At 37.0% G+C, this 23,118-nt stretch overlaps 1 protein-coding gene across 1 annotated transcript in view; it reads right to left on the bottom strand.

The window, feature by feature from the left end:
- Positions 1-4,393: 4,393 nt before the first annotated feature.
- tbcd (tubulin folding cofactor D) overlaps positions 4,394-23,118 on the bottom strand; it is a 49,625-nt gene continuing 30,900 nt past the window's right edge. The window contains exons 27-39 of the mRNA XM_077211706.1: positions 22,887-23,005; positions 22,708-22,799; positions 22,386-22,526; positions 21,139-21,222; positions 20,889-21,047; positions 18,456-18,594; positions 10,796-10,917; positions 10,463-10,540; positions 10,136-10,225; positions 7,721-7,808; positions 7,519-7,631; positions 7,342-7,426; positions 4,394-4,571 (exon numbers count right to left, since the gene is read on the bottom strand). Coding sequence (XP_077067821.1) covers positions 4,557-4,571; positions 7,342-7,426; positions 7,519-7,631; positions 7,721-7,808; positions 10,136-10,225; positions 10,463-10,540; positions 10,796-10,917; positions 18,456-18,594; positions 20,889-21,047; positions 21,139-21,222; positions 22,386-22,526; positions 22,708-22,799; positions 22,887-23,005 — 1,325 coding nt within the window. The 3' untranslated portion in view covers positions 4,394-4,556. The remainder of the gene's footprint in view (positions 4,572-7,341; positions 7,427-7,518; positions 7,632-7,720; positions 7,809-10,135; positions 10,226-10,462; positions 10,541-10,795; positions 10,918-18,455; positions 18,595-20,888; positions 21,048-21,138; positions 21,223-22,385; positions 22,527-22,707; positions 22,800-22,886; positions 23,006-23,118) is intronic.

Here is a 23,118-nt window from a genome sequence, read left to right as displayed (position 1 = left end):
CGTTTAATAAAAAACAGCATTGCGTAGCACTGTTCCAGCTAACAGAGAATGTTCTCAGAACTTTGTCGAACAAGATTCTCTCAAATATATGAACAAATCTTCTTCCAGTAACATTAATAGAATGTTCATTGACAGTTAACTGGGCTTTAACAATATTCTCAAAACGTTAACATAAAAACATTACTTGTACATATGGAACGTTTTGTTTCAGAATGTTCAGAGAACGCTTAAAAGTAACGTTCCCATAATTATAAAAATGTTCCCCTAACGTTCATATGACCAAGAAGAAATGCTCAGAGAACATTCGGAAATACAATTTTAATTACTTACTGTAATAGGAATGTTAGCAAAATGTTCTTGGAACATGTTTTTGTGAGATGTTCTAACCAGATGAAATTTGATAAAGGAAGCCATTATAAATCCCTTAAATTTAGTCTTAACCAGCTTCAGCTTAGACAGATGTCAGAACATTCATGAATACGCTGGAAAGCTGTTTTATAGTTGAAATTTATGTAATAATTATAACTAAAATTCTGATTCCAGAATTTGAACAACTGCGACAGGCAGTTTTCTCCTGTTTATTATTGTTATGAAATAATGTCTAACGTTTGGCAATGGTCATATTAGGCATAATTACTATTATCAGATAATGGTGGACAGAACGTTCCCCTAACGTTCCCGAATGGTCCCATGAGGTTATTTTTTTGGGAACCAAACAAGAACGTTATAGGAACGTTCCATGTAGGTTATTTTTAGGTTCCATTTTTATAACGTAAGGAAAACGTTCCGGGAACGTTCCCCTAACGTTAAGGGAAAGTTCTAGGAACGTTCTGGGAAACAAAAACTACGTTCCCAGAACCTAAATTTGTTTGCTGGGATATAGCATGGCAAGGCTGGTTGGCTGGTCTTTTCTGGATGTATCTGGTCTCCAAGATTGGACAAGCTGGTGTTCAGCTGGTTTTAGTCTACCAGCCTGACCATCTAAAGAAGTGGCCAAAACCCCTCTAAAACCAGTCTGCTTAACCAGCTACGAACAGGTACGCCTATCGCAGACAGCAACATAGTGTCGGCCCAGATCCAGTAAATGTGGATTCAACGTAAAAGATGTAATTTAGATGGAGACACTCATTAAGGACACTATGTAATTGTGTTCTTGGTCTCCACCCAGACAATTTAAGCTCAATAGTTAAGCCCAATTTTAAGAGGACAGGCTGGTTTAGTTACTTCTGTGGAGACTATGACTATGGAGACCCCCTGTGCATAGGGGACACTTTCGAAAAACATAATCGGCTTAACTGGTTATATTTATAAAGCTATTTCTAAAATGTCTTCATATAGCCTGACATTATTGCATGAAAACTCAATCTGCCTTTTTTAATTGGAAAATGCCCAGTGTTTTTTCTAGAACCTATTATTAATCCAGCACAACTGCGTAGCCTTAATAACTGTGTAATTTTTTAACTGCTTCTCCATTAAGATTCCAGTAAGCCTTACCAACCCTTTAAACACAACAAATTAGTGTAAACCAGGTTATTACTAAAAGTTGAAGGGAATAAAGTAAAACAATCTTCCATGTCATTCCAACCCCATATGACGTTTTTTTGTTTTTGTTCTGTTTTTCACCAATATTGTTTGGTTACCTACATTCTTCATTTTGTGTGTTCTGCAGAGGAAAGCAAGTCATATCGTTTTGGAACAACATGAGGGTAAATGATGACAGAATTATTATTTTTGGGTGAATTTTCACTTTAATAGCCATTTACTGATCCATTTTGTTCCAAACCCATATTCTTTTTTTTTTTTTTTTTTTTTATAAAACACAACGGAATATAGGAACATCTGTATTCATGCATTTACGGTACAGTATACATTTTTGTCAATTAATGCATTCCCTGGTAATGGAACCCATGACCTTGGTGTTGATGGTGCCATGCTCTACCAACTCTAAGACACAGAATTAAGCACACGTAATATGAATAACTCACGGGCCACGTTATTTCCTATTCAACTGCTTGTTAACACAAATATCTAATCAGTCAATCACATGGCAGCAACACCTAAATGGCATTTAGGCATGTAGACATGGTCAAGACAATCTGCTGAAGTTCAAACTGAGCATCAGGATGGGGAACAAGGTGATTAGGTTACTTTGAACATGGTGCTATACGGGCTGGTCTAAGTATCGCAGAAACTGCTGATCTAATGGGATTTTCACGCACAATCATCTCTAGGGTTTACAGAGAATGGTCCAAAAAAGAGAAAATATTCAACGAGTGGCAGTTCTGTGGGGGAAAATGCCATTTTGAGGTCAGAGGAGAATGGTCAGACTGATTCAAGCGGGATAAAGGGCAACAGTAACTCATATAAGCACTTGTTACAACCGAGGTCTGCAGAAGAGCACCTCTGAACGCACACATCGAACCTTGAAGCAGATACAGCAGCAGAAGACACACAGCGGTCCACTCCTGTCGAGGCTCACCAAAACTGGACAATAGAAGATTGTAAAAATGTTGCCTGGTCTGATGAATCTCAATTTCTGCTGCGACATTCAGATGGTAGGGTCAGAGTTTGGCATTAACAACATGAATCCATCCCGCCTTGTATCAATGGTTCAGGCTGCTGTTGAATCTATGCCATGAATAATTAAAGCAGTTCTGAAGGCAAAACCCAATATTAGTAAGGTGTACATACTAAAGTGAGCAGTATTTCTATTTTTCTGTATAAATCATCTATTTCCATTGTATGGAAAAGAACTTGGACATTCTTGCCAAAATCTAAATTGTTTAATGTAAGAAAAAAACAAAAACAAAATGTAAATAAATGATGCCAAAATATTTCTTTTGGAGATTATTATACCTTTAAGTAAAAACAAACAAACTTATATGTCCTATTCAAACTAAAGAAACTATTGAAAGTTCAGGGGGAAGGCAAGGACATAATTAAGCCCAAATCCTGATTACCCAACAGGCAGTAATCAAAATCGAACTACTTCATCTACTGTGCCTCTCTAAAAGAATGAGACACCTTCCATCTAAGGGCTCCAACTCAACAATCAGACCTTTGTTTTAGCCAGGAGTGCTGTTGTGTATTTTGAGACCATGTGGGTTCTTTAAGCTCCAGTAAAGCCTGTGCCCACAGTGAGAGCCGAGTTGGGTTGGGCTGCGTGTGAGAGAGCACCAGGCTTCCTCGTCCGGCCCACAGTCAGACATCAGCCACACGGATAGGAAGCCAGGTCGGGAATGAGCTTGCCAAGCTGCATCTGTCCACTGCCAGGGCTTCCTCTCCTGTAAATGTTAACACTTTCCCTGGAGTATAATGAGGTGGATTAGATTGAGTTTCATTGCTATAATGCTTGTCTGGAAAGCTGTTGTGTTGGCTGTGATGGAAGAGAATGAAGAGGGGGGAACTAATTGTTTGAGGGTGTGAGAGAAGGAAGTAATCTACCTTCAGGTCCCAGGGCACCCATGTTCCCTCAAAACCCAATTATCAATTTGAAGGTGGTAAAAAAAGAAAGAAAAGAGGGGCCAAAAGGCACCAATGTTGTTATTATTAGTGAAACAAACACCACATAGGCTGGGCTTAAAGATATGGTTGTGCCAACAAAGTTTTACTCACCCTCATGTCATCATGTCATGTCAAGTCAAGTCACCTTTATTTTTATAGCTCTTTATATAATACAGATTGTTTCAAAGCCACTTTACAGCGATCAATAGGAAAATAATGATGCAACAGTTCCATTCGACTGTAAAGCAGCTCTAAAAAAATATGACAGTGTCATTGGTCAGCTGAAGTCAGGTCAGTGTTGATTCAGTTACGTTGGAAAGATAGTCAATTATTAAATTAATTCATTTCAAACCCACATGACTTCTGTGGAACAAGAATATTTCAAATAATTTTGATGCAGCTCTTTCCGTAACACAGCTGCTATTAATTTCCAAATAGGAACAAAGAAATAGCATTAAAGTATCAGAAGGCTTTCAAAGTATCACCTTAAAAGCAGTCTAAATGAACGAAGTCAGTAAAATGAAAGAATTAAATAATTAATCAGATTAGTGAACCGTTTCAAATGGTTTATTGAAAAGCATAGCCTCAAAAAAAAAAAAAAAAAAAAAAAACTGATCTGTGCACTGATTTGGTTTTGGAATCATGAAAGTGCGTCAATTATGAATTTTCATTTTCCGGTGAACGATTTCTTGAATTTGTGTTGGAACAAGTCAAATATGGAAATGGATCCTTCACCTCATATGCCTCTGAATGAAATGCTATGAATAATTTGCAATATATTTTCATATAAAAAAAAAAATACAAAGAGAAAACTATATTGTGTAGTAAGGTAAGGTTAACTTGGTTAACTGGGAAATCATAATAATAAAAATTAAGCACTGAGCTCAAAGACATTTTCCTTAAGAATTTAATGATGACAGGTAATACACTATTAGATGGACAACTTTATTAGACAGGAGAGAAGACATAAGGACACTGTCCCTGATGGCCAGACAGAACGCAGTGCAGAGAGGCCGACAGGTGAGCTTCTGTCCAGGTGAGACTAAAGGAATCTATTGAAGTGAAGTCTGAAACAAACAAACAAACGAGATGAGAAATGCACTAAAATCAATATAGATGCACCACTTTAAAATCAAATCAGACTTTTTTTCCCCAGAGGTACAGTAGTTGTTTGATGTGGACATATATTCCCAATAAAATGTATTTGTTATTTTGGTAACACTTTACAATAAGGTTCCTTACTGAAAAATCTTACTGACCTCACACATTGACGGTGCACACACACATTATGTACACATGCGTACCATTTTATTACTAACGGTTATTCCATTGAGTGACAGCTCATCTATTTCATGGTAGCAATGGGCAGTATTGTGCAGACAGAAAGTCTTCGTATTGATGGAGAAAGGCATATTCATCACAGATTAAAGTTGACATATTATGCCCCTTTTCACAATATATAATATATATCTATGGAGTCCTCAAAATGTCTGTGAAAAATCAGCTCAAAATACCCCCCAGATAATGGAGTGCAGCTTTACAGAGAGACTCAGGAAGAGGTTGCAACATTTAGACGTTTCTGAATGGTTAGTGGATAAACGTATGTAGTAGTTGTGGAGTTACATTGATTCACATCATCGGCTTGCATGTAACATCATGTTTCACTTTTACACAAAGTTGACAGTTCCCTGAGGTCTTTATAAGACAGCTGTGACTTTATTTGGTCGAATAGTCTGTGCAGCGACGACAGAACAGTCTGCATGCTTTGCTCAAACTTTTGCAATTGCTTTAGAACTGCAGGGATTAAAGTGAAAAAAATTATTCAGGCCAAGTCATATTCCTTTAACTTTATTTAAATAGTCGAGACCAATAGCGTTTTAAGGGGAGATGTTTTAAACCGCTTTAATATTGCCAGTTTGCATATTTTAAAAGCTATTTCAATCTATGAAAAAAATGACTTAGCTAGACAAATAATCAACCATCTACATAACTTTTCAGTGCATGTTTTTATTTATCTTATAAAACCAAACAATGCTAAATTATATTAATATATAGTTTGTTTCATGGCAAATCGTTTTGGCTGCGGGCAAAGTTAAGTTTCATAACTTTATATATTTAGGCTATTTAACTTTGTAGCCTATTAGAGAGCTGACTAATGTTTGACTGAATTGTTTGCTTTATTTCTCATTGTATAGCTTCTTATAGCCTACCTATTAGGCTACTTATACTTTTATACTGGATATTATTGATCATTAAAACTGACATTTAACAAAAAGAGACAGGGTTGTGTAATGTTATATATTCTAAAATATATAAAATATTCTTTATATATTTTACTATGCATTCTCTTGTGTGTGTACATGCATAAAATAAAACGAAACAACCCTGTCTCTGTTTGTTAAATGTCAGTTTTAATGATCAATAATGTTTCATATTTTTAAAATGAAAACAAAAAGAAGCAGTTTGTGTTTTATATTTTGTGTTGTTGTGAAGATAATCAATGTGCGTTGTCTGAACCACATTTGTGTGGCCATATAGGCCTAATATGTTTATGATAATATGTTCATTTATAAATGAAAAGAGGTGTTTTGTATATATTTCGTTTTATTGTTGATGAAAAGAGGCTGAGTTGTATTTTATACCATATTTCGTTTTATTGTTGCCTAAAATATACATAAAGAGATAACCGGAGTAGCCAGAGCGAGCTGAGTGACGCGATCAAGAACGCCGCGGTTCCGTTTGCAGAATAACCGGACTTGCAGAATAACCGGAATATTGGTTTGAGAAACGGCCAATATTTACCCGCGTTCTGTTTTCTATCATGCGCCGTGCACGTTTGCGATGACGTAATATGCACGCAAACGCACCAGGGTTCAATAGAATTAAGTTGAATGTGAAACAAGACCAACGCTGCGGGGGGCACAGGGAACAAACGCGCTCGGATTCGGACCGCAGCAAACCAGCTGTAGCCTGACATGCACTTCTCCAAAACTTAGATTAATTGAGTGAACACGGAGCAGTTTTTCCGTGAGTGGGAATTGAAAACCCGGACTGGACCATAAGCGAAGTGATTACAGAATGTTAGAGTGGAGAGAGGAACGTGCTTTCGCTCCAATCCAGGCTTTATCACATCTCCCTCAGCAGGGTGAATACACCTCGTCTTTCCTTAATTTAAGACCGATTCAAACTAAAATTAAGACATTTATCACACTATTTGAGAAATGAAAGCCTATTTATGGCCTTAACATTATGAAAAGTGAATTTAAGACATTAAGGACAGACGGGAACCCTGCAATTGACGGAAATCCGTCATAGACTCGCTGCAATTAACGGAAATCCGTCGTAGCGACGGAGAACTTTAATCCCTGGAACTGGTTACACTGTTGTCGCTTGCGAAAACCAAATGGTGGTGCCACAGGTGGAAACGTGCAGATTAAGGGGCGGTAATATTATAATAAGATTCCCTTCTGACGTAGAAATCAGATCGGCTGGCAGAGAAAGGCTTTCCAAAACAAAGTTACTGGGTTGTCACATTTCATGTTTTCTGGGTTGGTATATGCACCGCTGACCCGATTATAGCATTTAAACATGGAAAACATCAGATTTTCATGATCTGTCCCCTTTAATTGCAAATGTTCTTGTAACTGAAACCTAATGGTTTCTGTGTCCGATTAGGAGAACTGAACACCCACTAACGCATAAAAACACCTTGTTCTCCCAACAGTCGTTGCGTAATACTGAAGGCAGCATCTGGATGTCAGATGCCGTATGATGCAACATCCCCCACACTACAAAATGTTCTCCCATAAAACCTCTTTAGATGCCTAAATGTGTCACCTTGGCTACCAGAGTCGGCCTTGGCACTCCCAACCAATCGCAGAGCTGATTCCTGTGGGTTCGCACAGTCGCAATGTCACTTTCCCTAAGACAAAAAAAGAGAAACGAGCATTAAATCAGTAGCTGAGCTGAAGTTCTTCATCATAATCCTCCAATAAGCCCCGTGTCAACACTCACCAATTAGTGTCACTAAGCAAGGCCATGACATCAGCCAGCACTTGATCATCGTCTATGACATCATCGTAGGTCAAGAGCATCTCGTATACCTGGCTGGCAGTCGTCTTCCTGATCTACAGACCCAAGAGAGACAATGGAGTCAGAATTACATCAGAAGTGCCTAGACTAAGTCTGGGCTGAAGTGGTCTGCTAATGGTCTCACCACAGGGAAGGGGTGACAGAGCAACATCAACAGCTGCACTAAGACATTCCTCCTCACATCACCCTGGAACTGCACCATTCCACAGAACCTGTGGTGAAAGAGTGGGAGTCAATCAGAAGGGTTGCACGATAGAGCCCATTTTAATCAGTGATCGACAGATTGGCCGATGCCAATATCTTAGGTAGGAGTGATATAAAGCTGATTGGCTGTAACTACGTTCACACTGTGAGCCTTACTGCTCAATTCAGATTTTTTTTGTGCAGCTGTTCACATTTTGTTGTTTTAAATGTGGCCAATATTAGATTCCAGTGTGAACAGATCATGGTCCTGAACTGACCCACATGCGCAAAAGAATGATAAAAAGACGTCACGCAGCACTATGTCATAAGGAAGTAAACACAGATGACATTAAAGTAAGTGATTACGTGTTTATTTATAGTTATTTATTTACTGCCACGGAAGCCAGCGAATTTATGCGCAGGCAATGTATATATATATATATATATATATATATATAAAAAGACCAGGAAACGGAAATATCATATCATACTTGTGAGTTCTGACACAATACTTTCCTTCACTGTCTGCCTTGATAAAATTGAGTATGTAAAATCTTTGAAGGGTCTCTCATGAGCGCAGAATTGTGATGGACAAGTCGCATGGATTCCGATATGACATTTCAGACTGTGGTCGCATTGCAAAACATCTGACCTGTATCGGATTTAGGACCACATATGGAAGTGGCCCAAATCAGAATTGAAAGGATTAGATTCCATATGGTTTGTGCTGTTCACACTGTCATGAGAGAAACAGATCACACATGAGTCACACATGAGAAAAAAAATCTGATTTGCACCGCATTTGCCTGCAGTCTGACCGTAGCTTATGTGTGATATTACACAATTTTTAAGATGGTAAATAACACATGCATAACAATTGCAGCAATTAAGTTTGTTTTGCATAATTAAAAAGTTAGAAATAATTAATTGGAAAATATATCAATATGCAAAAAATTATTTGAACTCCATAAAAATACATTTGTTAAAACAAACATACTTCAATCTTACAGTATTTTTCACAGATCAGGAAATAGTTAAAAAACAGAAAAACACAAACAAACAGTGCACTGGTAAGTCTGTGCTCACTGGGAATTGTATTTTCTAATATTCTGTCTGTTTTTTGTTTTTTTTAATAAATTGAATCTAGTGAAGATAATAAAAGTCTCTGCACTGTCAAAATAAATTTCGTCCAGAAAAAAAAAAAAATGTACAGGCTGACATCAATAATTTACATTAATGTTGAATATCAACATGTGTATGGGGTCTCTCTGCTCTGAGAGCACACATGTAAAGTTGAAGATTAGCGATCTCCACTGCAACATTTTGTCCAAATGAAAGTGTAGTTCTTTCACACTGTCAGTTTGCTACAGCTACATAAGAGAACAAACCTCAGTGATGAACTAATAAATCTGAACATGAATCTTGCATTTGTTTGAGATTGTGGTTGATTGTTGGTAAATAAATAAATAAATAAATGCAACTTCTGTGCCACAATACAAATTCGAAGAAGAAACTCAATAAACACGTTATCTTGCTTTCGGAGACGGATGCCTGCTGTTCGGGAACGCAGTCGTGCAAGAGAGTTCTGGGAGGTAATTATAACGAACCACTTTGACGACAGACTTTGCTCAGGCATTATAGAACAACCAAAACAGCTTTTCAGATGCTGTACAAAAAGACTGACCCACTGGTTAGTCCAGTTATTCCGTCCCATCGTGCACAGTGACATTGATACACATCGAGGAATTTATTCTGCGAAGGTATTTCCGACGTAGTTTATGCGCATGTTTTCTTATCGGGGAAAAAAAAATATCCAACTCAAACGAGCGCATTGGTTTTTATGCACATTTTTAGAATTTATGCAGATTTTGGTGTTTCCATCCAGCAGTTTTTTTAATGAAATATCCCTATCAGAGAGAGCGTGCTCAGAAACAATGACCAATCATAAGAGAGATCACACTAAAATGGGAAGTCACACCTGAAATGGCACAAATTAAACATTGGAAACAGTATAACGTTTGTCAAAAGATTACATATCAAGAATTTGGAACATTGGATCTACATTCCAAGAACTAGATTTCTCAATTTCCACATCCTTAAGGCAAATTCACACTGCATCGACAGACGGCAACAGACACTTTGTCGTGTTTTGTTGGTTCAGTGTGATACCACCGTTGGCGTCCGTCAGAGCTTGTTTTCTCCGATTGAACATGCTGAATCACAGATAGAATGTGTGAAAAGTGGCTTGCTGTAATCTGGTGACTATCGGTGCTGATCTGCGTCTGTCGGTGCAGTGTGAATTGGCCTTTATTTGCCCCATGTATCCACAGAGTGTTGGAAATGCAACTGCACTTACACAGCTATACATGAAAACAACTTCTGGACATCCTTGGACTTCTTGATTTCCTCCTTACAGAGGGACAGCAGCTCTACGCAAAAAGGATGACTGAAAACAAAACAAAAAAATGTACAGATTAAAACAAACCAACACACACATTCACCCTCTGCCTCTGTTTGAACATATGACTTGGCCAGGCTCATCTTAAGTTTCGCCCAAAGGTTCCCTGTGTGAGTCCTTTCTGTGTATTTCTGTCATGATATCATTTCTCCTGCCGAGCTCTGGATGGTTTGTGTATCTGAGCCAAGGGAGGCAGTAATGTACGCCGGGCTTTCCCACGCTCACCTCTCCTCGCTGGTGAAGAGTTCAAAACAGCCGTTAGCGAGAAGTTGGTCCACCATCTTCAGCAAAGGTACAGAAACCCTGTGAGCAGATCAAAATATATAGTATAAATACAAAATAAAACCTTATTTTGTTCACAGCCACCAAGTTCCAAAAAATAAAGCGTTAAATAAATAAAGGTTAAATAAAGCCTTTGTGTTGTTGTTGTTGTTGTAGAACTTTCAAGCATATACACCATTACCATGATGTCAAATTACTGATACTAAGTTTTAAGATTTTCCTCACTGCATCTGTATGACACATGCAGCTGTTTTGTGTTTTGCAGTGCAGTTGTACCTGTCAATGCGCAGGTTATCTCTGAAGATGCGCAACAAAGTGTCTCCAAACTGCTGAAGCGCTGAGTCATCCTGCTGAATGCCCTTCAAGTACTCGAATAAAGACTGAGAGGAAAAACGCACCTGCAGACACACAAAAAAGTTTTCACTTGTGAGAGACTAATATATTAATGGTTAAAATAATATTTGGTAATTATTCATATAATATATGAACTATATTTATTTATTATATAATTTTTTTCCATACAATGAAATCACATCATGATCACTGGCTGTCTAGTACAGTTAATGTTTTGCTTGCTTTTGGATTATTACAATAATTAGGTCAAAATTTAAGCCCACATCACGATTGTATTCCACAAAACTATTTTGAGTAAAACAAAAGTGTATTTAAAAAGCTAAACTAGTTGGTCTTGCATTTATAGAACTTCAATTAGGACATTTAAGTAGCTTTTATAAACGTGCCTTAGAAAAAACATTATTGGTGTGGAGTGACACATTTTTGAAGACATACTTCTTTCAGTTACAATAGCCCAAACATGCATTTTAGTCTGGGACTAGCTTAAGCCTCGTCTGTGAAACCGAGGGTAAGTGCTTTAAATTACTTAAGGCACCAAATGATTCAGGAATGCCACTAGTGCCCCCTCAAAAAGCATATTGTTTTATGTGACTGTGAATGAGATCATGATAAATTTTAAAGTATGTGATACATTGTACTTCTCAACTGTGTTGTGGCATTTAGCACACAAAGGGAAGAACGTTGGTACAATATCTTTAAGATATTGTAAAAAAACAAGATTTTTCAGCCTTTTTGTCCTTGGCTGTTACACTTATCTGAAGTTCTTACTGAAACTATTTGTAATTGTTTAAACTTACATTTTCGCAGTATATATGGGGCTGAATATGTGCTCTCCTCTCCGTGCCACTTTTACGCTGTTGCAAACCACATTTATACACTGAACAAAATTATAAACGCAACACTTTTGTTTTTGCCCCCATTTTTCATGAGCTGAACTCAAAGATATAAGACTTTTTCTATGTACACAAAATACCTATTTCTCTCAAATATTGTTCACAAATCTGGCTAAATCTGTGTTAGTGAGCACTTCTCCTTTGGCGAGATAATCCATGTGTGGCATATCAAGATGCACAAAAAGTGTTGCGTTTATAATTTTTGTTCAGTGGTATGTATAGGTAAAGTTGGTAATACTTTAGTTTAGGGTCTAATTCTCACTATTAACTAGTTGCTTATTAGCATGCTTATCACTAGGATATTGGCTGTTTATTAGTACTTATAAAGCATATCAATGCCTTATTCTGCATGACCATATTATACATCCCTTAACTAATACCTAAACTTAACTACCTTACTAACTATTAATAAGCAGTAATTAGGGGTTTATTGAGGTAAAAGTCATAGTTAATAGTGGGAATTGGACCGAGTCTTGCATATACTTTGATAAATACACATATTAGTTCATGAATAGTAATAAATACACATTTTTAATAGCTGAAGAGTGTAATGTTTTGTTTTGATTTTTTTCTATTAATACACACTTCAGCTTTATTATTTTTTGTAAATTTTTGTGGATTGATCCATAAATTGCGATCACATCACAGTTTGAAGACAAATAATAAATTGTGAAAGAGACATGAAGGGGGAGCCGGCGTTATTTAAAGTCGCAATGAAACAGAAGTAAAGGCTGATCTTTTCTTCCATATTGTGATATACATCCAAGTGTAGCATCCACCTCAAATGTCAAGCCCAAGGACTGATGGATGAATGTCTGATGCATAAGGCACACAAAATGGGAAAACCTCCGGGAGTTTTGAAGTCGTCAACGGATTGGTTGTATTCTACAGGATTCCGCGTTCTTTAACGGTCTGCCTGGAAACAAAGCCGTCTGATGCCAAACCCCCTCATGGAAGAAGAAAGCTGTGGTGTTTACTACTGTGACAATGAGTGCTTATCAGGATAAACTAAATGCTGGATTTAAGTATGTGAAGTTCACAGCGTCATTGTTGCAGTAAACTTGGCAAAACATTCTTGAATGAATAATTTATTAGATGCACGCTGTTCTGTTTTGTAGGGGGATCAACTTTATATTTCCACGCCCCTAAACATGATACAGAACAAAACCAAATGTGATTGGTTGCTTTGCATGTAGGTCAGGTTTCATTTTGGGCGGTCCTTGGCTAATGAAAGCTGCGATGGAGACCAGACCTTCTACCATCAGTCTGAAGGTCTGGCTACGTGAGACTAATCCAAGAGTAACAGATTAAAAAGATAAAAGGGAAGGGACTTGGATTTATCTATCGATTGTTGATAGGCTTTTGGATTTTGCACACAAAAGTGGAGTAAGAGGAGCATGAGCTCGCAGGGACTGGTTTAATCAGGTTTAACCTCCAATCATTTTAATGGGTTTAAATTTAAATTTAAGAAAGACAAAATGGGAAAATGATTGGAGATTGGAGAAGACCGGCATTTCACCGGAAGGCCCAGTTTTTATATTATGATTAAAAATGACAAGGTCAAAGCATTCTTTAAAAAATGAAACATGTACAGATGAATCATTCACAATAAGATCTATAACATGCATTTAGAAAATAGATTTATAAATAGATAGAAAATAGATTTTAATTGCATTTCAACTTTAATCAAGGCAGTCCGATTCAGTGTAAGTCATATGAAGTAATGGTACGAGGCAGAATGTTGCTATATTTTCATAGAGAAAACATGAAATAATAAGCAAAGAAAGCAGCACTTTCCCTCAACATCTTGAACATTTACCCACTACACTCACACTGAATGCAAACTTCTCCCATGCAGCAGTGTGCTAATGTGTGTGAGGGGTCAGTTGGTGCATGATTATGTAAGGTATCAGTATGGACTCAGCTGTCCAGAGGGAGCTTCAGAGAGAAGCTTGATCATTCAGTGCTGAGTCTGTGAGAACCGCTCATTTATCCAGCAGTTTTGGCTTAGAGAGATCACCCAGTTCCAGGCTGAAGGTGAGAGCGTAACCTCTACCATGGCTCTAATCAAATAAGAGGGGGTGGAAAACTGCCGCTTCTAATGGGGGACTCATTTATAGGTCCAGTTGGCAGATGAGTTGACATTTACTATGCTCAAAGCTCCCATTAAAGGCCTTTACATTGTTGTTTCTTCATCAACAAACACTGGTGGCTATAAATAACAAAAATACTTAAAATCATGCTGATGTCCCAACAGCCACTGGAACAGAGGCACTGAGCCTAAAACACTAAGAAAGTGGGATAATGCATCTACCAGACTTTATATATAGAAATAAGATTGTTAGCCTGAACTAACCTTGCCATTTTATTTTTATTAGATAACTACCTGCATGCATTGACATATTAGTTGCACTACATGACTTCATATGTACAGTTGTAATCAAAATTAATCAACTTAAATTGCAAATCATGTTTCTTGGCAAAACGTACAGACTTTCAGCTGTTTGCAATGAACAAATCAAACAAAAGTAATTAAAATAGCTCAACACAACAAATGTTTCTAGTGGTTTCCCCAAATTCAACTGAAAATGCAACTTGAATGACTTTCCGCAGTCTCAAAATTATTCAACCCCCTGAATAAAATCCCTCACAACAGCAGAAATCTGCAAAACAGGTGTTGTCTCAAGCACACCTGATGCAACTAATCAAGGGCTACATTAGTTACACCGGGTGTGCTTGAGCTAGAACACATGAAATATCTGAACTGGCTAGGTTTGTTGAGTGTCACGTTTGACTGCATGTTAAAAATCTGTCTAAGTCAAAAAATTATCCAAAAACTTAAGAGAAGATATCATCGGCCTTCACAAACAAGGATACAAACAGATTGCAAAGGCAATAAATGTCCCTAGAGACACCGTTGGAAGCATAGTTCGCAAGTTCAAAGTTAAAAGAACAGTGGTTACACTATCTAGACGGGGCAGAAAAAGGAAGCTATTAATGGCTGCAACCAGATTTTTGAGAAGGCAGGTTCAGAAAAACCCTTGAGTGACTGCAAAAGACCTGCAGCAAGACTTAGTGGCAACAGACACTGAAGTTCAGCTTGCACATTAAAGCACGCACTCATTGCATGTGGTTTCCATGCCAGAACTCCAAGATGTACACCACTACTGACACAAAAGCACAAGAAAAGTGTTAAAAATCATATAAATAAGCCACAGAAGATTTGGGATTCTATTCTGTGGAGCGATTACACAAAACTGTAACTTTTCGGCCCTCTGGATCAGCGGTATGTCTGGAGGAAGAAGAATGAACCATATGCTAAAAAACACCCTGCCTACAGTTAAGCATGGTGGGGCTCAGTGATGCTCTGGGGCTGCTTTGCTTCCTTTGGCACTGGAAACCTGAAGCATGTGGAAGGCAAGATGGATTCATTTTTGTCCTAATCCTAGGAGAAAATGTCATGCCATCAGTAAGGAAGCTGAAGCTTGGGCATCATTCCAACAGGAGAATGATCCTAAGCATACCTCAAATTCTACCAAGGCATGGTTGCAGAAGTAGTCCTGGAAGATTCTACAGTGGCCATCAGTCACCTGACTTGAAACCCATAGAAAATCTCTGGTTGGATTTGAAAAGGGCGGTTACAGCACACAAACCCAATAATATTACTGATCTGGAGGCCATTGCTCATGAGGATTGGGCTAAGATTCCTCAGAAACACAGTCAGAAGCTGGTGTCTGGTTAGACATCTCGTATGCAGCAGGTTATAATAGCAAAAGGGTGTTCTTCTCAGTACTAAAGATGCTTGCCATGAAGGGGTTCAATAATTTTTAAACCGCAGAAGTCATTAAAAGAATTGGGGGGAACCACTTATTTAAGCTATTTCAATTACTTTTGTTTGATTTGTTCATTGCAAACAGCTAAAAGTCTGTAAATTTTGCCAATAAACCTGATTTGCAATGGGGTTCGATTAATTTCAATTACATCTGTATGTTTGAATTGCATTTTCATTCAATTACATTCATTTGTTATTAACTGTTATCAAATGTTAAATCAAATTCCTAATGTTCAATCTCTAATCCCAAAATGAACAAGAATAACAGTGATGTTCTTTAGAAAAACATACGCTACCATTCAAAAACAAGATTGTCAATAAGATGTTTTGTTCAGTTTCCACAAAAATATGAAGCAGCAACGAGTAAATGTTTGTGATAATAATAAGAAATGTTTCTTAAATCATCATAGAATGATTCCTGAAGGAACATGTGACTGGAGTAAAAAAAAAAAATTAATTCAGCTTTGCATCATAGGAAAATAAGTATAGGAAGAAAGAAAATGCTAAGAAAAACATCATTATAACAAAAAGGAGAAAGAAAAAGATCAAGTGTATGAGAGCTGATGAGCTGAAGATCTCTCCAGGGGGCCTAAGTCACCACCGAAAGCATGAGTGCAAATGCGAAGGGACATGGTGCCAATCCCACTCGCTCCGTTCCAGCTAAATTTGTTTTGTACGAATCCTGGCCCACTGGAGGAGCTGTGGTTTCACCTCTAAGCCGTTTACACCCAGTGCACTTTGAGGCCAGGACGGGCACAGACTTGCATTTGTGGCAAAATTTCAGTTTATTCAAACACATGTCAGAAATTTTCTTAAAGCACCAAAGCGTTTCAACACCAGCTTATTTTTGAAAACCCAAAATAACGGACCACTTTGGTGTTGCAATTCTTGCAAATCAGAAATGAAGCAACGCTAAGTAAAACTACATGGTCTAATAGTCTCAATTTCCCTGAAACTATTCACACTCCTGGCCATAGACAGACTCTCTGGAGAACAGAGTGTTGGTGGCTCCCTCTGTTGGTCGCTTTTGTGTCTTTTCTCACCACCCAATTTATTCTAACTACCATACCCATAGTGTTTTTCCTCACATGCTTATTCTGATGGCTGTGGTCTGGTTATATGGTAGATTTATTTTCAATTAAGGTTTTCAATCAGGGGTCAGTGAACCCATTACATGGGGTCAGAGGAGTAGTTAGAGTGATATTTTTATATTAAATATCATTTATTGTAAATATAATATTTATTATCATATTCAGCAAGGATGCATTAAATTGATCAAAATTGACAGTAAATACATTTAAAATGTTACAAAGATTATATTTGAAATAAATGCTGATCTTTTAAATGTTATATTTAACAAACAATCCTGAAAAAAAGTATCATGGTTTCCACTAAAATATTAAGCAGCACAACTGTTTTCATCATTAATAATGATCAGAAATGTTTCCTGAGCATCAAATCAGTATATTATAATGATTTCTGAAGGATCACGTGACACTGAAGACTGAAGTAATGATGCTGAAAAATCAGCTTTGAATCACAGGATTAAATTAGTTCGTTTAAATTGTAATATTTCACAATATTACTGATCAAATAAATGCAGCCTTGATAAGCATAAGAGACTTGTTTCAAATATTTTACCAACTTACACACAAATCTTACCAACTTCCATTTGCACTTTTTAGAACAAAGAACTAGTTATTTATTAACTCATAAGCATAATGCAATATGGTAATGTTGGTTATCGTTCTAAAAATACTTGAAATACAGTCAATTGATTAAAAATGTAATCTGAATTAACTAACCTAGTTAAGTATTAATGGTAACACTTTACAATAAGTTCTCATTTTTTACTATTAGAAAATGCATTAACTAAAGTGAACTAACAATGAGCAACCCATTTTTACTACTTTTATTAACCTTAGTTACTGTTAGTTAATGAAATGTTTATGTAAGTTTACAGTGCATTAACTATATAACTGTGTTGTATAAACTGTATAACAGATACATATTTTGATCTTAAAAATGTATTAGTACATGTTAAGATATAAATTTAACAAGAATAATAAATGCTGAAGAAGTCTAATGTAGTGAACTAATGTTAACTAATTAAACCTCATTGTAAAGTGTTACCTTATTAATCTACAGAACTAAAATGATGAAAGTATGACTGAAAAAAAACAACCGTTTTTGTACTCGAAAACAAAAAATACTCCAAGGGACTCTAATAGTGTAGAAAAAAGTATAAAAAGCCTTTATTGAATCATGGCTTTTAACAATAAAATTGGTGACAGATACACCTACGCGTTGGGGCTATGTGATATATAAAGTTCAAAGAATGAAATAGTATCTCACACATTATGAAAGATTTAACTTCATAATGTGTGAGATACTATTTCATTCTTTGAACTTTTCTCCCTTCAGGTTGCCTTGCATAGTGTGACCAGGTGTTTGCTATTTGATTAATTAACTGCTACTTAAAATGTACCTGTGACTCTGTTTGTTACACACACCCTGACGAAGCGCGTAGGTGTATCTGTCACCAATTTTATTGTTAAAAGCCATGATTCAATGAAGGCTTTTTATACTTTTTTCTACACTATTCGAGTACCTTGGAGTATTTTTTGTTTTTGAGCATAATTATCCCAAGCAACCAAAGAGCACTGAGATTTCACACCCTGTGTAGCACTTCTCTTGCATTCTTTGCTGTGAACCTTTTTTATACTCTGTGTTTTAACCTTTAGAAAGGTTAAAATCCCCTGTTTTTTAACAAATTATACTCAGCCGCCTCACAAGGGAAAAAGAGGTGGCTGAGAGTGAATTGTGTTTTAATGGTTGTGTTTATGTGGTGACCTACTGTAGATTCGGTGAGGCCACCCACAGACACAGAGAGGCCCAGGAGTGTGTGGTACTGGTACTGAGGCAGACGCAGCAGCTGCGTGATGTGAGGAAAGGCCTGTGCCGCGGCGTTCCAGTTGAGGGAGTTTCCTGCCTCTCTAGGGTACATGTAAAAAAAAACACCAGAGGTCAGAGATAAACATGAATAAAGCATTTGGGATGGGACTTTTTAATTGAGCTTCAGCGAAAATTGTAAGCAATGAAAATAAAAAGATGTGCTTCCCAGAAACTTCAATGCAAAAGTGCACCTCCCAAATTTAATGACATAATGTAAGCTGTGTTAATGCCTGACGCATCCGTTGCATGCAAATCAGAGGTACAAAAAAGTGCAGGTAGAAAACTAAGACAGCTAAGCCAGTATCGAGGCCAAAAAAAAAGCATTTATTTTTGCTCAATGCCATAAACTAGAACAGCTCTTAATAATTGAACGCATGTCTAGCAATATCTGAAGGCAGACAAGTTTTTTCTACAATCAGAGAGAATACAATAAAGAAAACGGACAGTTTGAGCCAAAGTCATGGAGAACCAAGATTTAAAGCCCTTAATTCTACTTTAAACTAGGATATTTGTTTCACTAGTTCAATGTAGTGTTTGTAATAAAGACCATACACACTAAAATACTATATAATGTAGTATATGCACCAAAAATACAAGTGACCTAAAAATATTATGAAATTATAGCTACAATTGACCCAAAGATAAACATAAACTTCCTCATTCCTCTTGCACTATTAAGTGGTGATACAGCGAAAACTAAAGTTTATTAAAAATATTAAATATTAATTTATTAAAAATTAGTTGATTTTTTTATTTAAAAATCTACTAATTAAGCACATTTATATAATAATCAACCCGCAAATTATGTATATAAAAATCTTTATTGCACATAAGGCAGTTTTTATACCAACATTTTAATGATTTGTTGTTGACACAAACATTTAAATGGTGGTTGTAATAAAAAATTATTTTTATGACAGATTTATTCGAACATACATTAAATAATGAAGACGAGGTTAAATAAAATAGTTGAATATGTAATACCGTGCGTATAATCAGCAAAAAGCTCCTCTTTAATACTATTTTTGTTCTATCTGAATATCGAGTTTATGGAAACAGAAATTTTATTGACATCTCTCCACAATTGAATGAACATGTCATGTCTCATGTGACCACTCATCAGTGTTTCATGTTTATTTGGTGCTATAACTAGTAGTAAAGTAGAAGAGATGATCGGTTCAGGTGCCGCTTGAAGTGAGGCACTACAGCAATCCGTCAAACCAAATTATTGACTGTCAAAATGACATTGTAACTTTTGATATGAAAGAAAGTCTGGGCTTTCAATTCTGTCAAAGTACAAAACTTGTTGCAATTATTGAATGGTACGAATGCTACAAATAATGTTTCAACTGAAAACAGTATAGGCTAAAAGTTCTTGGTTCATCATTGAAAAGACTGATTAAATTGAAAATATTGGTTGATTGTCATTTTTTTTTTTAATTTTATCTTCTTCAAATCAATAGACATTTTTAACTTACCTTATTAAAACAATCATAGTTTGTAAAATGTCATAGTTTAATCAATTATCTCGTCCTGTTTCAGTCTAATCTGAAAATGTTCAGCCAAAAATTTTCTGCTGCCAAAATTTCAGTGCATCACAGCTCAGTCAAGTTTTTCAATGAAACTGATAAGCTTTAGCAAACAATTTAGGCAAAAAACATTACCTGTGATTGCCTGCCGCAGAAAGTATTTGGTATAAAGGCTATTTTCCTCATATCATCCAATTGAAACGTTGGTAATAAAGCGGTCAGTGCAAAACTGCAAGGAACGGAGATTGAGAATTTGCAGAATTTTTTTAGAGAGTGCGCCCTCATGCTTTTGTGGATGCATCAAGTGTAAACCATCTTTTGATCAGATCGGATTAATTTGTTTGCTATGTTCCGAAAAGTAAGTTTTGACCAAAATCCAATATGGTGGAATAGTTAATGACGGAAACGAAATTGGTGATCTTCATTTTGTTTGTCTTGACCCAAGGATTCCAATGACATACGACACTTGAGACGAACAGTCTAGGAGTTATGAGCCATTTAGCATTTTTCATCACTGTAGCGCCCCCTATAGGCCGATCAGGGTGACTTTGCACCTGAGTAGCGGGCAATAGTATTACCATTTGGCCAAGTTTCACATCTTGAGACCTTACGGTTTTGTCTACACGATCAGTGTAGCGAAAAAAAATAAAATAATAATAAATATAGCTGCAAGCAGCAATTATCTGGGTTCAAGTGTTTTCGTATACATTTTTCGCACATCACAAATATGGCGATTTGTGAGCAAGCAGTAGGTCTGTTTGTACAACTGGACTATATTAATGTTCCCGAGCATGTGTGGCACTCACGGAGGGAAGATGCTCAATAGCTCCACCCGGTGTGGAATGTGTGGTACTGCAGGCTCTGTGCTATGGAGCAGCCGCAGGAAAACGGTGCCAGCATGGGCTCGGTAGCGGTCGATCTTCTCTGCTGCCTGCTGGGCCAGGCAACACATCATACGCTGAACACTACAAAAAATGCGAAAAATGTCTGTGAGCAGTCTGCAATGTGCACTTGGTTAGCTATGACTGAAGTTAAGGGATACTGATAGTGCCTCACAGGTCAGAGGAGAGGAGCTCTGGAGCAGACGCCACCACCAGCAGGGTCACGTCCATGAGACTGCTCATAGCTGCCGCCCTCACCCTGAAACAGAACGAGAGTGAAGAATCTGAGTTACACTGTGACTGTCAGAGAACCGCAACTACACATGAGATGCTTCAAATATTTGTTGATGCTTTGTTAGTCATGAAGGCATTATGACAATTGTACATGTTGATTGTTGACATTTTCAGCGTCACATTGAGGTTTTGCTATCCCTGGAGGCACCTGTGGGGATTTTGAGGAATGCAGGCCGGGGACAGAGAAGCACAATACATATGTTCAGCGTTATATTTTTAGACAATATAGTGTAGAATTGCAATAGCTGCTACTTTAAGTTTAAGTTCTGGTCAAATTAAGTAAAATTTTAAATTGGCCAAATTAAGTGAAAGCTAAAATTTTTAAATTTAAAAGCAAAATTAATTAAATTAATACACCAGGGCTATACACAATTATTTACATTAAATGACAAATAATGATTTAAATAAAGGATTCAAAAAATTGAATTCAAATGATCTAATTGCTTAAATTTTATTGCATTATTTTATTCAAACTAAATGACTACATTAAATGATTCAACTGATCATTGTTATATAATGAGGATATAAGGAAAAACTCACCCAAGAGTCTCTATTTTTTAAAACTTTTTATTTTTTATAATAGTTATTTTTTATTTTATTAAATTATAAAAATAAAACACATTGCGTAGCAATACAATACTGCTGTATTGTACTGATGTTATTATTTTTTGAATATTTTTATTTCACTAAATAATAATTAAACCAATACAAAAATGTATTACTAGATTAATACAATTTTACTGTAAAATAGTTTTTTAATAATAATAATAATACATAATAATAATAGTTGTTACTATCATTAAAATATTTTAATTTCACTAAATTATAATAATTTAACAAACTAACAAAGACATGTATTACTACAGTAATGCTATGGCACTGTAAAATAAAAGTAGATTTTAAATAAATAATACATTTATTTAATAGAGCAACAGTAAAATTACAAGACTAATAGCTAACAATAGCTTGCTTGTAAACGTTAAACCATAGAACTTTTATTTTTGGCAGAAAACCGCAGGGAGATGTAGCAGATGTAGTTCATGGGGAGGAGCATTTACTGTGACCCGAGGCAGTACCTTTATTGTTGCACTTGTATACTGTGCAACACAAAGCAGCATGTGAACTTACCAGGCCCCTACATCCCCCCTGCTGTCCGTGCTGTAGTCGTTCATACAGCCCAGCAAGGCTTCATACACAGGCCTTATGTTGCCCTCACACAGGAAGCGGTCCGGGCTTCCTTGTGCACACACTCCTACAGCTGCACACACCCTGAGAAGACAAGAAAGCACAGGACACATGGACATGCAATGCAAGACGGGACAAAGCAGTGAAACTAGACATGAATTTCAGGTCCTGCAGGAAGGAGCAGGCGTTGACCAAGCTGGCTCACGCTAAACTCTGGCAGACTGGTTCTTCAAGCGCAGAGGAGACAGGAGAAGGTGTTACTCACTGAGACATGGCTGTGGCCGCATCCCTCCTGGCTTCAGTTCGACTCTCCTGTTTCTGAGCAACTCTGCAGGCAGCCTGGAGCCCAGGCAAGATCTAGGGAACACGTAAGAGTATGCATACTCAGCCTAATGGCTCAGATTCACACTTGAGCTGAAAACAAGAGGCGTTATGAGGTGCGACCTGCTGTAGTTTGCCATGGATCATGAACGGAGGCAGTGAGCCCAAGGCGAGAGCGCAGCCACAGCGTGTCAGAACCTCGGGACTCTCCAGGGCTGACAGGTATTGACTAACCAACTGATCTGTGTGGCAACAAATGGATGTAAACAAACAATAAATGGACAAAACTATGTGGACACCCAATAACCACACCCATAAGTACTCGTTCAACATCTAACTCGTTCCCCGCAATTGA

The sequence above is a fragment of the Siphateles boraxobius genome, unplaced genomic scaffold (genome assembly GCF_051911475.1).
Source record: "Siphateles boraxobius isolate OS27281-9 unplaced genomic scaffold, OSU_SipBor_1 66, whole genome shotgun sequence".
In the NCBI taxonomy this organism is placed as follows: Eukaryota; Metazoa; Chordata; class Actinopteri; order Cypriniformes; family Leuciscidae; genus Siphateles; species Siphateles boraxobius.
The sequence above is the reverse complement of the archived record's forward strand: the minus strand, read 5'-3'. Positions and strand labels throughout refer to the sequence as shown.